The following is a 17,181-nucleotide window of genomic DNA, read 5'->3' on the forward strand; positions in this document are numbered from 1 at the left end:
ATAGGGAGGAGATGGTATTTTTGGATGTGGTCGTTACCAAAACAGATGGGTTGCTATTGACGAAAACATGCTACAAACCCACTGCTAAAAATAACCTTTTGACTTTTTCCAGCTTTCACCCACGACCGCTATGGGAAAATCTACCCTATGGTCAATTTTTGCGTATTCTACGCAATTGTAGCAGGGTGGATGATTTTCGTACACAGTCCAAGGAATTTACACAGAAATGGAGACAGAGGGGCTATCCTGAAGGAATTCTGACCAAGAGTTGCAAGAGGGCTAGAAACCAGCCTAGAGAGATTCTCTTGCAAGATTTTCTTAAACAAGCAACGAACATTCCACTCACATGTGTGACCACTTATAACGTTGCCTCAAACGCCATTTCAAAATCTATTAAAAGACACTGGCGGATTTTGGAGAGCAATAACATCAAATGGGAGAAACCATTATTTTCATATAAAAAGGCTATGAGTTTGAAAGACTCATTGGTTCACACTAGACCAAGGAATTACAGGAGTTCCATTGAAACCTCTGTTCTTAATGCATGGGGCTTACCACCTATTTTGGGTCACTATCCTTGTGGGTCATGTAGTGTCTGCCACTTAACTTCTACTACTAAGACATTGGTACTGGAAACTGACAAAATTTGGACACAACGGGGCCATACAAATTGTAACACCATCAATGTGGTCTATCTGATCACCTGTCCCTGCGATCTGAAATATGTGGGGATGACCACACGAAAGGTCAAACAACGTATTGGAGAGCATCGGAGTAATATCCGTTGCAAAAAAAGTATTACCAAACTTACTGAGCATTTTTTGCGTTCTAATCACACTGTGGATGATCTACATTGGACTATCATTGAACAAGTCAAACCAACTCTACTGTTTGAAAAAGAACAACGTTGGATTTATCGTTTATCAACACATTTGGTGGGTCTGAACGATAATATCCCTTGGGGTACAGTCTTGAGGCGTAACAATTAATGGTATTGACTATTCCTGATAATTCCTCCCTTCTAAGTGCAATTTCAAAACTGAGCTTGAGAAAAAGACCCTCTGAACCTTATCTGTTCAGTTCCATCCTGACAACAATGAAGGTTTTTGTATACCCTGATGGATTTAAATGGGATTTATAATTGTATGCCCTGATGGATTTAAATAGGATGTTATAATTATATTTTTTCCTGTTTACTTACATCCTGTACTGCGATGTTTATTTGTTATTTGTACTCAGTCATTGGCTGCATTGTTTTTTATGTGGCTCTGTTCTCTATTCACGGCCACGTTTTTGTCCGTTGTGAATTGTCTGCGCTTGAATTGATATATGAGTAAAGTTCTGTCTATACGGAAAGAGAAGGTTGCGTTCTAGTCTCTTTTTGATACTCAGCGGCTTGGTCCTTTCTCCCTGTTTATGCCGATGACGTGTTGCGTGGATCGGCTTGTGTTGATTCCATTAAAACACGAACATTCTACACTTTGCTGACTCCGGGCTCGGTGGTATATTTAGGTTAAATGACCTGGCAGTGGACTTGGATGATGTGAGTACCGCTTAACATCTACATTTATGAAAATTTTCGTTCAGCGGTTTATTGTGGGTAACGGGATAGCGGGATAAGCACTAAGTGTATTTTTCCCGTTTTTGTATCTTTTCCCACTACTTGTTCTGTAGTCCCGCCACCCTCCTACTTGCCCAAGGAGCCTGCTGTTTTTCCTGTACTCGTAAGCCCTGTTTCATCTGTTTTTCTATAGGGCAGTCTTTGTTACTTTAGTATAGCTCTATTGATTTTATAAGTAGTGCCTAGTTTTAACGTGATTACACTTATTTCGTAGAATTATTTCATACTTGCTCATTGATCTAATGGTTCAATTGAGCTTATCTACCAGTTTGATTTAAATTAAACAATTAGTAGTTTCACTCGTGGTTCCCTGTAAATGTGGGGAATTGCTCAACACTGTTGATGGTAATGCTAGCGTAATGACCTTGCAGTCAAATTATTCTGTGCCCAGCTTTTCATTCAATCTGTATTTTGAAAGAACAATATATAGACTAATATATACGTTGATGCAACATATGTATATTTTTTTACAGATACCCTGAGGCCTTTTTGAAGGTGTGGAAGGCCTTTACTGAAACCGTGAGTGTGCCTGGTATTTCTTGCACCTGAGGTTAGGGTAAGCCTTAGTGAGCTTATACCAACAAGGTGCGTTATTTTTGTTTTTTCATGAGGTCCTGAAGAAAGCTTTGTAAAAGACGAACATAAGCTGAAACATGTCGACCAATATAGGATGTATCTGACCAATTTAAGTCAGCATTTATCATCCTTCACTGTTTTTAATCTGTTCTAGTTTCCTCACCATTAAAATTGCTTGTGGGCGAATCTTGACTTTTTAAATTCCCATTTTTTTTGCACTCATTCACTTGCATTCCTTTAGCCTGATTTTTGCGCTCCGCTTTAATAAAGCGTCGAAGCTCACCAGAGGTGCAGTAGGCACCCCTGGTGGAACCCTATGATGAAGCATGTCACCAACTATGTTGGTGAGTGAGGGTTCTATTTTTCATATATGATTGATTTGTTTTGAGGCACTTTCTTTGTTTTTTTCAGTAGGATTACTGGTTTTTCTCTTTTGTTGTTATAACTACGATATAGGGGGATTAAGAGTGTGTCTCAACCCTCTCTCTCTTGTTGTTGTGATTTTTCTTTTATGCCCTTTGTGTCGGGGAGCAGCCCCTTGGGCAAGGGTCGCTCTTCTTTGGGGAGCAATTTGTTTGGCTGTTTCTTTCCTCCTTGGCGGGGGCAGATCGGATTAAAAAGATAAAAATATTTAGTAGCGTGCCCACTAGTTCAACAGGGATTTTTTTTGTGTTTGGGGAGTGCCCCTAAGGCAAGGGTAAGTCCCCTTTGGGGAGCAATTATTTGGGCCATTTCTGCCCCTCTGGTAGGTCAGATTGGCCCAAATAAATAAAGAATTTTATTGTGTGCCCACTAGGGATTTATTTACATTTTTTTAAATATGTATGTGGGGAGCGGCACCTTAGACAAGAGTTGCTCCTCATTGTGGAGCATTTATTATGGCTGTTTCTGCCCCCACTTGGGTGCAGATCGGCTTTATGTTTTTAGGCCCATCTGCCCCCCAAGGGGAGCAGAACCCATAAGACACCAGGGATTGTGTTTGTGTTGTTGGGGAGTGACCCCTTGGGCAAGGGTCACTCCCCTTTATAGAGTGTTTATTGTATAGGTTTTCAGGGTCATCTGTGCCCAAGAGGGGCAGAAGCCACTAGACACCAGGGTTTCTTAAATGCTGGTGTTGGGGAGTGACCCTTTGGGCAAGAGTCGCTGCCCTTTTATGTGGGTGAATTTTGGCTGTTTCTACCCCCCTTGTGGGCAGATCGGCCTTATACTTTTAGGCCCACCTACCCCCCAGCTTGGCTGGTGTATTGTGTGTGGGCTAGTGCATATGTGATTGCAATGTTGTTTTTCTTCTTTTTATTCTAGTGCAAAGCTTTTGATTCTGGTTTGCAGTTTCAGCAGTGGTTGATCTGCAGTTTTGCGTAGTTGCATTTATTTGGTAAGAAAAACATTTTTGTTGTGGTTACTACAAATGAGTATTATTGTCATGCATGAATTAATTTTTTGTAAGTGGTGTCATAATAGCAGCATATTTAGTAAGTGTTTTGAGCATGAAATTCTTTGCGATGTGTTTCGCGTTGTCTTATGTGCAGTTTTCTTTTCTAGTGGGATATTGTTGGTCCTTACTGTGTCTGTGCAAAGTAGGTGGTGGTGAGTCTAGCAGCTTCTTGCCAGTGAGTGGTATAGTTTTGGAGTATATAGGTCTTTGTGATAAAGCCACATTTTGTTTATTACTTATTTCACAAAGTGTTTGTTGTGGTTGACTTGTTTGAACAGATACCTTTATTAGTAAGGATTATGGCTAGCCGCAGAATACTGCTCAGTAGGTGGTTGGTATGCTTCTTGAATCTTCCTCCGACCATGATCATGAGGCAGAGTGCGTCTGAGGGAGAGGAGGGAGTGCAAGATTCTGGCAGTGAGTTTTCTATCGACAAGGAATGATCCGATGATGAAGCTACTCTCAGTTCGGATGAAGCTACTCTCAGTGCGGATGAAGTGCCTGTTTTAGAGCAGGACACTGATGTATCGATGGTGCAGCATGAGGCATTTGGATTGCAGCCTGGGGATGCAATGCTTCCCACTGGGGTTGATCCAAAATGGTGCAGCCGGTGTTGCCTGCCTTTAGTGGTAATGCAGGGTGTAGAGTGGAATGTCATTTTGTTTTTTGTCCCAACAGGTTTTTCAGTTGTTTATGGATGTTGCATTTTGGGCTGAGATTGTTGAGTAGACTAGTTTGTATGCTGAACAGTTTTTGAGGGACAACAGTGCCAGTCTTAGGCCCCGCTCTAGAGCTACCCGGTGTACTCCCACAAATCTGGATGAGATGAAGACGTTTTTGGTATTGACTTTTTTGATGGGCTTGATAAGGAAGCCATCGGGGTGTACAGAGCACGTCGTTGCTCTGATTTGCAGGGTGGACGGCAACTAGCTGAAATTGTACCCTCGCTCTGGGTCCCAGAGCGAGGGTAGAAAATCAGAGCAACAACGTGCTCTGTACACCCCGTCAGGCCGTAGATCACTATTCTGGGGGTCGATTGCCAGGATAGGTCTACTAGGGCTTCACTCTATTGTGTCTGGTCACCTCCCCATACCTCAGGAACCAGACCTCTAGTAGTGCACCATTTATCCACTTAGATCCTGATGAAGTGCCATACGTATCGTTAGGAGCAACAAGGGCACGAAACATGTTGACCCACCACACAGCGATCGCCCTCTAGGAACATTGCATCCACATAGGGCATCCATACACCTTTTAATTAAGCTGGAACTACCTGAACCATTAAAAATAGTTTTTGAATAGGACTGATCCAGTCTTTAATATCCACTTCCTGTGCACTACACTATCCTTGCCCTCTTTCCCGCACGCACCCCACGGCTTCTTCAAAAAGATCTCCGGCAAAGAGCCCCATTTACAGTGAGCCCGTCGGGCATTGCAGCGCCAGCCCAACGAGGAATAACGCCCTATGATGAAGCATGACATCCTTCGGGGTGTGTGAGGGCATCACGAAGAAAGACCTGTCCTTCCCCTGCCCCCCTTAGGAACTGCACACCTCTTGTAGCACAGTTCACTAGGAGTCTTGTGTGCAGGACCTGTTTAAACAACGGCTCCCGTGGCGGACGGTGTGAATGGTCTTGTGTTTCACGTGTGAAAGGTGTGTGAATGGCCTATAAAGAGGTTGGTGCCTTGCAGTGGCTTTACAACTCACGAGCTGAGTGTCATTGGTTCAGGTTTTTAACCTTTCAATTGACAGTCCATTTCCTTTTTGTGAAATCTCTTCTTAATAAAATTTTACGCTCTGAACTTTCACTCACCCTCGTGCCAAATCCAACCAGTATGTGTGTGTGTACTTAAGGAATAGCTCTTTTGAAGTAATATTGGTCTTTTCCGTCTTTCTCTGCCTGGATATACATTGTCTGTTGATGTGAGTGTTGTAATGTACTGGGGCCAAAGCTGGTGGTGTGAACATGTGTCAAGTATGAAAGGTGTGTGAATGGCCTGTAAAGAGGTTGGTGCCTTGTTGTGGCCTTACAGCTCACGAGCTGGGAGTCATTGGTTCAGGTTTTTAGACTTTTAATTATTAACAGCATTTCCTTTTTGTGAAATCTCTTGTTAATAACATACATTTTGAACCTTTCACTCACCCTCGTGCCAAATCCAAACAGTATGTGTGTGTGCTTGAGGAACAGCTGGATAGGCAGTCATATTTGTCGTATCTGTCTTTCTGTGCTAAGGTGTAGTTTGTCTCTACGGAAAATGTGCCAACTTTAGATATTTTTGTAAACCCCAAAACATTTATGAGTACTGGGTGGTGTGCCTCATGGATCCCAACACATTTTTTTACTCACAATGCTAGGGAAACCTACCAAACCCACACATTTCTGAAAACTAGACACCCAGGGGAGTTCAGGGAGGTATGGCTTACGTGGAGCCGCCCAAAGTTTTCTTACCCAGAATCCCCTGCAAACCTCAAATTTAGCAGGAGAAAGGAAAAAACAAAAAGCTAAATTTCCTGTGTGGGAAAGTTTTGGGATTACTGGGCTGACCCAAATTTCTACCACCCTGTGTGAGAAAGTGACATCTTTCTTGCATGGTATGCCCCCCACTTTTTGCTGATGTACGTTGACAGTGTGCCCTGGGCTCCTGCCAATCAGGTACCCAGGGCCTGTTTTCCTTCCCTAAAACTGCATGACAACCTAAACCCAATTGGCATCTCTGGCCACAGGCCCCAGGGCACTGTGAGCAGAGAAGGCCCCTAAGGGCTGCAGCACTTATTGTGCCACCCTTCGGGCACACACACGGGCACACACACACAGGCACACACACGGGCACACACACGGGCACACACACGGGCGGGCACACGGGCACACACGGGCACACACGGGCACACACGGGCACACACGGGCACACACACACACACACACACACACACACACACACACACACACACACACACACACACACACACACACACACACACACACACACACACACACACACACACACACACACACACACACACACACACACACACACACACACACACACACACACACACACACACACACACACACACACACACACACACACACACACACACACACACACACACACACACACACACACACACACACACACACACACACACACACACACACACACACACACACCACCGCTTTGCAGGTTGAGTGTCTGGGGGCAGAACCAAGCAGAGTCGACAGGGCACACATCCCTGTGTGCCATTCCCACAACACACACTGCCCTGACATACATCAGCCACCCCTCTAGCTGGGTGTCCTATGCCAGTGGTGTGGGCACAGGTGCATGAGCCCTGTGCCCCTACAGTACCCAGGTCCATTCCTAGGCACTAAGTGCAGTGCTGCCATTTAAAAGTAGATGGCTGCACTGAAGACTGAGAAGTTTGATATCAAACTTCTCAGCACATTAAAACCGCACTGGTGCCAGTGTGGGATTTAATGTACAATGCACGACAGAGGGCATCTTAGAGATGCCCCCTGAACCTAACCTACAATCCACGTCTTGTCTGAGGGGCAGCCTCCACATTTTGATGTCTCCACAATACGTTTTGGGTGCTTGCCTGTCGCGGGTACTTCGGCAAACCACACGAGTGAGGTACCGTTTTTATCGGGAGACCTGGGGGAACACTGGGTGTTGGAAAGTGGCTCTGTATATACTGTTCCCAAATAGGTACAGTGTGTACAGAGTCCACAGTCCCCATTGGTTTGGCCGAGGCTAAAGTTAGATATAACCTTACTCTCTAAAGAGGTATCTTGGTCAAGCAGTAAGGCAGTATCAGAGGACAGTGTAAAGCATTTGTTGCACACACTCAGTCAGCAAAGGGTCTCACACACTCAGTAACTGAACTCTAGGCCAATGGTTTATCTAAAAAATATATGGTTGTTTTATTTTGGCACCAACAATAGGTATCAAAATATACTTTCTCAGAATGAGATGCTTTAGTTAAATACTCTGCAATAGGCAATTGACTTTTGTAGAGAATAGTTACAGTTTTGTTGCAATAGGCCACACAATTTCAAACACAATAATACATTGAGCTGAATGGGAATTTTAAGTTATGTGCAATTGATTACTTTCAGGATTACTTTAACGGGTCAAGTATGTTCTTGTTACTTTTGTAATCCAGAGCTGGGCTCCTAGGCTCATTACTGGGGCATCTATCTAAAACAGGCAAGTAATTGCGTTTTCACAGTTGGTACGATTTTTAAATAATATTTGTAGTTTGCACAAATCGACACTTAAAAGAAATTTCACAGAAAAACAGTCAATGATTTCCTATGGGAGAAAATTCAAGTTGCAGGTATAGTATGTTCTTGTTACTTTTGTATTCCAGTCCTGGGTACCTAGACACAGTACTGGGACCTTTATCCAAAACAGGTAAGCAATTACGTTTTCAGAAATTATACGATTTGTAAAGAATATTTAAAGTTTGCAGAAATTGACACTTAGAAGAAATTTCACAGAAAAACAGTCAATGATTTCCTATGGGAGAAAATTGGGTTAAGGGTAAGTACAGTTGTAAGTATTTTTCAGAGTCAGTGCTGGGCACCAAGATCCAGCTCTGGGAGCTCACCTAAGAGCAGGTGAGTATTTTCGTTTTTTGTCACTTGGCTGATTTTTGGTGAGTATTTTAAGTTTTAGAAACTCCACACTTCTGGCAGAGTTAGGGTCCTGGGCATAGACTCAGGGGTCCCCCAGGGTCAGGTAGGTACAGTTAGTTCACCCCCAGCGGCACTAGGGCGGCCGGATGCAGAGAGAGTTAGGCCCAATGTTATCCTATGAGCGATAGGGGGGCCTTGGTTGGTGGCTGCTGACTAGCAGGCCATGCGGCTGTGGGAGCTGGGCTCCTGGTCACTTACTCAGGGCAAGTGGGGAAGTAGATAGGTGTAGAGGTTGCACTGCCAGGGCCACTCGGGCGGCTGGGTGTAGGGTGCTTTTGAGCCTTCGGGCGCTCAATTGATTTCAATGTGAAATCTCCGGTTTAGAAAAAGACTGCAAGCTTGGGGACGAAGATTCTTCAGGTGCCACCACCACTTCGAGAGGTAAGTTGGGTAGTTGGAAGATAGGTAGGTACCCTGGGATTGGGCACAGGGGGCCGTGGGGCGCAGGGTGCAGGGGTGCCTTTTGGTGTCGGGAAATCTTACCCTCTGTTGATCGCGGTTGGGGGGCACCTTGTTCTGAGGCTGCAGGCTTCTTCAGGAGTGTCGAGGGTGCCGGACTCGGGGTCACAGTCGCCGTGGGGTCGTCCTTATGGTCTTTGTTCGCTCCGGGACAGGCCAGGCTTGGCTGGTGCAGAGTGCGCTGGGTTCGCGGTTCCGGGCTGCTGCCAGGGATTAGAAGTAGGTTTTGAATAGAGCCTCTATTCATAGGAGTCCCAGGGGTTTAGAGTCAAAAGGTAGCCAGGTCCTCCGGGGTTTGAGAGGTTGCTGGCCACAAGAGATGCCGGGTTGGAGCAGGAGCAGGTTCGAGGGTCGACAGGCCGGTAGGGCTGGGGCCAAAGCAGTTTGTGTCTTCCTCTTCTTAGCAGCTGCAGGGCAGGTCGTCTTTCTTCTAGCTCTTCTTCGGATTTTGGAATCTGGTGAAGGAAGGTTCAGGGTGCCCCTAAATACTAGATTTAGGGGCGTTACAGGTAGGTGAAGGGCAGGGACCAATGGGTACATCCCCTATCCTGCCTCTCTCCTGTGGGAGGGGGGGGCAGTAGCCTAGTCCTGATTGGGTAGGGCTTCCAATCTTCAAGATGGCGAGAGCCCGGGGATATGCTTCACCTCGCCTCCCCCACCTGAGGGGTGGGGTTGGCAGGCTGGCACATCCCCTGTCCTTATTTGGGGTTTCCGGCCAAGCTTCCCGCCAGAGTGGGGGGTTGCAGTGGCCTGGGGAAGCTCACAGAGGCGGCATGCCTTTGAAGCTTCCCCCTGCCCATCCTGGGGGAGGAGATTTAGCACCTCGCCCAGGATGTGCATTGTTGCAGGCCCAGGAGAGCAGGGGCTCTCCTACCCAGCGGCCCAGCAACATGTCTGCTGTATGGCAGCCTAGGCAGCCTCAGAACAGACGTGGATTGTGGGTTAGGTTTCAGGGGGCCTCTCTAAGATGCCCTCTGTGGTGCTTGGTACATTAAAGCCCACACTGGCATCAGTGTGGATTTAATGTGCTGAGCAGTTTGATACCAAACTTCTCAGGCTTCAGTGCTGCCATTATGGTGCTGTGGAGTTCGTGTTTGACAAGCTCCGAGCACCATGTACTCTTAAATGGCAGCACTGCACTTACAGGGCCCAGGAATGGACCTGGGTACTGTAGGGGCACAGGGCTCCTGCCTCTGTGCCCACACCACTGGCATAGGGCACCTAGCTAGAGGGGTGGCTGATGTATGCCAGGGCAGTGTAAGTTGTGGGCATGGCACACAGGGATGTGTGCCATGTCGACTCTGTTTCGTCTTGTACCCAGACACTCAGCCTGCCAGGGCAGTGTATGGGTGTTAGGGTACAGGGCCTCTAAGGGTGGCACAATGAGTGCTGCAGCCTTTAGAGGCCTTCCCTGGCCACAAGGCCCTGGGTACCTAGGGTACCATTTACCAGGGGCTGACATGTGGCCAGGGTTTGCCAATTTGGTTTTGAGGTTTTTGTCTAGGGAAGTAACATAGGCCCTGGGCACCTGATTGGCAGGAGTCCAGGGCACACTCAGTCAAAGTACATTCAGCATTTCAGCAAAAAGTGGGGGTATGCCATGCAAGAAAGATGGTACTTTCTCACAGCTGAGAAGTTGGATACCAAACTTCTCAGTCTTCAGTGTTGCCATTATGGTGCTGTAAAGTTCGTGTTTGAAGAGCTCCCAGCACCATATACTCTTAAATGGCAGCACTGCACTTACAGTGCCCAAGAATGGACCTGGGCACTGTAGGGGCACAGGGCTTATGCTCCTGTGCCCACACTACTGGCATATGGCACCCAGCTAGAGGGGTGGCTGATGTTTGCCAGGGCAGTGTAGGTTGTGGGCATGACACGCAGGGATGTGTGCCATGTCGACTCTGTTTTGTCTTGTACCCAAACACTCAGCCTGCAAAATCAGTGTGTTTGTGTTAGGGTACAGAGTTTCTAAGGGTGGCACAATAAGTGCTACAGCACTTAGAGGCCTTTCCTGGTCACAATGCCCTGGGTACCTAGGGTACCATTTACCAGGGGCTGACATGTGGACACGGGTTTGCCAATTTGGGTTTTAGGTTTTAGGAAAGGAACATAGGCCCTGGGCACCTGATTGGCAGGAGTCCAGGGCACACTCAGTTAAAGTACATTCAGCAATTCAGCAAAAAGTGGGGGCATACCATGCAAGAAAGATGGCACTTTCTCACAACCGTGACATCCATAGATGTGCTACGACTACTACCATCACTTTTGTGATCACCACAGTGTGCTGGTGAGCCCAAAGGAAAGCACTGGAACGTCCTGTAAAAAGTGAGCTACTGTATACCAAAGGAAATGGGAATATCAGCCTAGAAGACAGCTGGCATTGACCGATCTGAGAGGAAAGCTTGGGAAGAAAATTAACTTTTGCCAAAAGTCTTGATTTGCTTGGATTCACGATTAGGACAAGTAGTAAGAAAAGCATTTGGACTGACCCTACTGCTAGAAGTCTGGAGCACCAAGCACTCCAGAGTGGGAGGCAGAGTGAGAAAAGCAGGGTCGTCAGGAGCAGGGCAATGGCAACGGGTAACTTGTCAATTTAACAGGCAGTCCCAAATAGAGATTGGCTGAATTATACAGAAGTGCATCAGGAGGCGCCTCATTAAAAGACAACAGAGGCTCAGTGGGAGCCTGACAAGGTTCACACTGGTATATCCATCATAATCAATACATTAAATTGTCCCAATGCATTTCGGGCTATGCCCTTTTTCAGGGGCCATGTTATCCTAAAAAGGAAAAAACCAAACAGAAGAGGAGTACATGGATTTAGTGGTACAAAATGTTGGCCTATTTAATAAGTGAAATATATTCCTTTCTTAGAAGGAAAGGTTCATATGTGATGCCCAAGTGCCTGCATTGAAATTGGGAAGTTGTAAAACGTCATGCGCGCTCTATCATAGTGGCAACCATTGTGGAGCGGTCAATGACCATATCGTGCACTTAGCAAATTGGTACATCCAAGGTGAATTACAACAAGTGTGCTCAGGATCGTGGTCCGGTTGGTAATCCTAACCAGTGTGCTGATACCCAAATGTGAAAGACAGTAAATGAAAAATAGGGAAGGTGTCACTCGGATGGTCGTGAAAACTCACATGCATACAGGCTTTCAAGTCTCCAGTGTAAATTCAAATGCGTGTCTTAACCCCCGGCCTGGTCCATGTACTGACCTAATCCAGTGCCTTACCGATGCGTGAAAAACCGTGAAAAAAAAGGAAAATTGTGAAAAACATCACCATTAAATATTAGCATGGCATTATGCCACATGTGAATGAACGACGAAGAAAGAAGATAAACATCAGGATCCAGACGGTCGTGTAGACCCTCACCGCAATGTGCTTTCATGGCGCATAACCAATCTCTGAAGGCATCTGGAACGGTCTGCAATGTAAACTGTTCTAAATGTGCCAGAGTTGACACTAAGAAAGGACTATACTCTCAGGCAATGTTCTATCTAATGTTTCAGCGCCATCATTAAATGATGTTTAATCCATAGTGACCGGATACAGAATAGAGATTTTAACTATGAATATAGAGATTTTAACTATTAAAAACCGTTCAAGAGGGAGATCCAAGACGTGTTTAAAATATCACGTTGCGGAATCATGATGGTTCACCTTGTGAAAAACTCGCCCCATATCGGGTAATTAGATCGTGTTCATTCAAGGTCCTAAGAAACGGAGTCAGTTTATCAAAAAACAGCTGTGACTAAAATAAACTCACTGTATAAAAAGGTTCCCAAATTGAGGTAAACCTACTGTGTGATTAGTGATCTCTCCAAAATTAAGTCTGCATGGTGCCTAATTGGAGTTAACATCTAGTGAGTGCGATACCCAGTGTGGTGACATGCCTTAAGGGAACATACTCAGTGTAGGACACTGGTTCTGTATATGGTCTGCCACTAGGTGGTTATACCGTGCACAGTGTCCAGGGGTTCCCAAAAAGTGTACAGGGCTCAAGGTAAAACCCAAAGTGCTCTTTTAGTGGTAGTGTGGGTGAGTAGCCTTAGCCCTAACACAGAGGAGAGTATGACATTTATTGCACAGCACTGACCAATAATGGATACAACTCAAAAAGGGAACGCACACTAATTTTATATAAACCAGCTTTGTTTGTACTTTATTTTAAGACCAAGATCTTTGCAATAAGGTAAGTGCATTCTTAGATAAAAATACTTTTCCCTTTTAAAAGTAGACAGTGCAATTTTTGAACAGTTCAATGTAATGTTATGTTAAAGGATTTGTAGAGTGCCTGGTTACTCCAAGGAGTGTCCCCGCGCAATGGAGGAAAACCTCAATGTGGTTACACAGGTTAAGTACGCAACATGCAATTCCAGAATTGAGGCCCAAAGAATAGCAAGGAGTAAGGGTCAGGTGAGTACCAACACTGCACCACCAGGGGCAGCCGGGTGCAGAGGTCACAATCTGAGTTCAGCCCCATGCATTTTAATGAAGACTGGGGGTGATCGAAGCCACACTGCTTGCAGGTCAGTAGATCGGTTGCAGGGGCAAAGCTTTGGGTGGGTTAGAGTAGGTATTGGGGGCCACAAAGCAGCACCAAGCACACACCACCAGGGACACAGGGGCGGCTGTGTGTAGGGTGCAATTTTAGCATCGGACACCAAATGCGTTTCAACAGAGATTTTTCTTTTTGGAAACAGGCTGCAGGCGTCGAACCGGAGGGTGCAGGCAGAACACCAGCGACAGCACAGTTAAGTTGGGATTCTGGGGGTCACATGGGCACCGTTGGTCTAGCTCATAGTCCAGGGGTTGCGAGGCAGGGGTGCCTTTAGACGTCCGGTTTCTTTTTACCAGGCCGGATGGGGGGACCCTTCGGATTCACACTGCAGGCGCAGTCTAGGAGGTTGAAGAAGCTCAGCCAATGCTGAACTCAGGGTCAGGATTACTGGGGGACCTTCACTGGACTGTTGGGCCACCTGGACGCAGGCCACAGGCGTGAGGTGCAGAGTGGTTAGGACTCACGGTTCCAGATGGCACAGGAGTCCTTGGAGTGGATTTCTTCTGGAAAGTTCCACTGTCAATGGGAGATTGGAGTCTTTTTCGAAGCCAGTAATCCTTCCAGTGTTTTCAGAGGTCGCTGGCTGCAAGACTGGAGACAGGCCAGTAGGGCTGGGGCCAAGGCAGTCGTCTTCAGGCTTCTCTACAAGGTCGGCTTCAGGGATGTCTTCTTAGGTCGTCGCAGATCTAATTTACAGGTCTGGGGAGCCACATAAATACAACATTTAGGGGCATTTTAAGGGAGTAGCAGGTAGGGCCAATGGACACCTTACCTGGGGCGACTACACCCTCAATTATGCCCCCTCCTGTGGGAGGGAGCATAGACCATGTCCCGATTGAAGAGGGTCTCTCCATCTTCAAGATGGCAGGGACTGAAAGATGAGCTCCGCATCGCCTCCCCCACCTTAGTGGTTGAGTTAGTAAAGGTGGGCACACCTCCTATTCAAGGTTTTCACGTCCAAAGTGAGGGGTGTAAACTGGGGCTGCCATTTGCAGCTAGCAGAAGAGGCTGCGGATCACATTACAAAGGCAGCAGCCCTTTAAAGTTTCCCCTTCAACCACTGGCCCATCCTGGGGGGTGTGTGTGTGGGGGGGGGGGGGGGTGGGGGGGGGGGGGGGGGGGGGGGGAGTGGTGAGACCCCTCCACCCAGGATGTGCATTTATTCTGGTCCCAGTGAGTAGAGGCGGCTCTCCACCCAGGGGTCCAGAAGCATGTCTGTGTGAGGCAGGCTGCCAAAAACACAATCAGTTACCACACCAGGGTTGGTAGGTTTTCAGGGGCCACCACTGAGGTGCCTGGAGTACATGGTGTAATAAATCTCACACTGGCATCAGTGGTTATTCATTACTACAAGATGTTTGGTACCAAACACTCTTGGTTTCAGTGAAAACATCATGGTGCTGGGGAACTCAAGTTGTCGAGTTTCCAGCCCATGTACTCCTAATGGCTTCCCTGGCACTTACAATATTTAAGAATTGACTCGTATATTGAGGGGCATATATATTCATGCAGATATGCCCTCATCTGTGGTATAGTGCACCCTGCCTTAGGGCTATAAGGCCTGCTAGAGTGGTGACTTACCCATACCTTCAGGCAGTGCTGGTTTGCATGGCACCCAGGCATGGAGCCATATATTTTTTTGTCGTTTTTCACCTTAAAGGGGCATGCAAGCTGTAAGGGCAGCAGCATTGTCCTAGTGAGGGATGTGAGGGGACCCTCCTTAGCTCCCAGTCCCTAGGTACCCACAGAGGGCAGAAGTACCACTTATGGATTTGTTTTTAGGGAAGAAGCACTGGCACAGGGGACCTGGTTGGCAGAGACCCTGTGCACTACAACCGCAATCCACATCAAAACCGGACAAAAAGTGGGGGACAACCATGTCAAAAGGGCAGTGTTCTGATACTCCCATGCAGAGGCAATGAAGATTTGGGTGTACGTAAAGTAAACATGCAAGTCCTAAAACAATGTCCTTAATTCAACCTTTTTGATTCAAGTGTATGTAGTTGTGTGAATGTTGACTCCAATTAGGCACCTTACTGACTTAATTTAGGTAGCTTTTTTACACGGAGTTTATTTCAGTCACGGCTATTTGATAAGCTGAGGTGGGGTGACACTTCACGCCGGAGGCGCACATTGAGGTAAATACCCCTATCCATCCGTCGGGGGAGGGGGCAGTAAGTGTTTTGGACTATGGTATGAATGAGAGCATGGGCCCAGCCAAGTGGGGCCACTCCAGCAAAACAATTAGCACATAAATGCAATCTCTGGTGTCGAGAGGGCTTTCTACCCTTCTGTGCTGGTTGGGGGCAAGGGGGATCTATAACCCTGTCTGCCTCGGGGGGGGGGGGACGGGGTAGAAGACTGTTGAGCCATTTTTTGTGCCGCACCCACCCTTGTTTTCCTCCTGGTGTCTAGTAGGTTTTCTGCCCTCCTCCCCCCTCCGGGGGCGTGGGGGCATCCAAGGTGGTGCAGAAAGACTTGCATGTGCCCTTTCTGCGTAGGAACATGCCCATTACGGTTAGCCTCACCTCATGTTTTTTTAATCCCCTGGTGTCTAGTGGGCTTATTAGCCCCTGCTCTGAGCGCTGATGGTCATTACAGTATAGAAAATGAATACTCCGGCTGCTTGAGAAGCTTGTCCTAAGCAGCAGAGGTTCAAATAGAATAAAGGAATCAACCAGACTTCCTTTATATGCCTCCCCAGTGTCGGACAATAGCCGGCAGACACACTGGGAAGTAGTGCGGATGTTGGCCACTGACTGACATCTGTACTTAAGAGATTTATAATACTACCTGAACTGTACCAGATATCAACTGTCTAACACTGGAAAATAATTAGATGTGAAGCTATGAAAAATTCAGCCTTGGAAATTCTATCTCCTAGGACTAATACAAAAGGGAAACTTTTTGCATTGCGTTAGAAGATGAACAATGACATTACAGCAAAATAATATTTTGAAAATAACTTCATGGCAAACCTTTTCTGGCTTCTTTTCTTTTGAAGCAATTGCGCTGAGCGTGTCAAGGTCATCCACGTTGGTAATGTTTGATGTAAATAATGGCAGAGCAACAGATGATGTGGTTTTTAAGTGCAGAAGTTTTACATTCTTCCATTTCTGTCAAAGAAATAAATGACACAATGAGATTGAATAAGGAAGGATACATCTTCACATTTTTTAAAGAGAAAGTATACAAAAATATACAAACTTCATAAGATGTAGAAAAACTAACCTTTGGTAACTTTTCTCCAATTACAGTGGCAGCAGATTTAATGTTTTCTACAAGCTCCTCTACTTTCATTCCAGTGTGGCCAACTCGTGCTGCACTGAAAAATAAACAAAAAAGTGTGGGACTTCTAATTGGCAACTAAGATTGTCTACATATGTACAGGTCATAATCTATTTATGTAAATATATTTAGCTCTACCAGAATGGAACACATAGCATATGCTCAGTCACCAGGGTCCATTACTATTTAGTCACTTCATGCTGAGCAGTGTAGCAGCTTAGCAGACACAAATACTAAACTAGAAAGTAATGCTCTCAACCAACAAGCATTACTTGATTGGGTCGCAAAACCCATTCCCTTCTGACCTTTAGAGGAGTCAGCTTACCCTAATTTGTAATGCTTAATTAGCCATTGTATGAAACTGGGTTTTTGTTGCAGTACTCCCCACAATAGTGAAAACACGACCTGACACACATCCCTGTGTGCCAGGCCCCCTAACACTGCATGTAGTACTTGTAAGACACCCCTACAGCAGGCCTTATACCACTAAGGCAGGGTACTTGGTATTACATATGAGGGCATACCTGCATGAG

At 46.3% G+C, this 17,181-nt stretch overlaps 1 protein-coding gene across 1 annotated transcript in view; it reads right to left on the reverse strand.

The window, feature by feature from the left end:
• RSL1D1 (ribosomal L1 domain containing 1) overlaps positions 1-17,181 on the reverse strand; it is a 203,938-nt gene that overhangs the window by 38,672 nt on the left and 148,085 nt on the right. Inside the window, exons 6-7 of the mRNA XM_085632100.1 lie at positions 16,592-16,685; positions 16,339-16,476 (exon numbers count right to left, since the gene is read on the reverse strand). Of these exons, the coding sequence (XP_085488226.1) occupies positions 16,339-16,476; positions 16,592-16,685 (232 nt within the window). The remainder of the gene's footprint in view (positions 1-16,338; positions 16,477-16,591; positions 16,686-17,181) is intronic.

The sequence above is a fragment of the Triturus cristatus genome, chromosome 10, assembly GCF_964204655.1.
Source record: "Triturus cristatus chromosome 10, aTriCri1.1, whole genome shotgun sequence".
NCBI classification, from domain to species: Eukaryota; Metazoa; Chordata; class Amphibia; order Caudata; family Salamandridae; genus Triturus; species Triturus cristatus.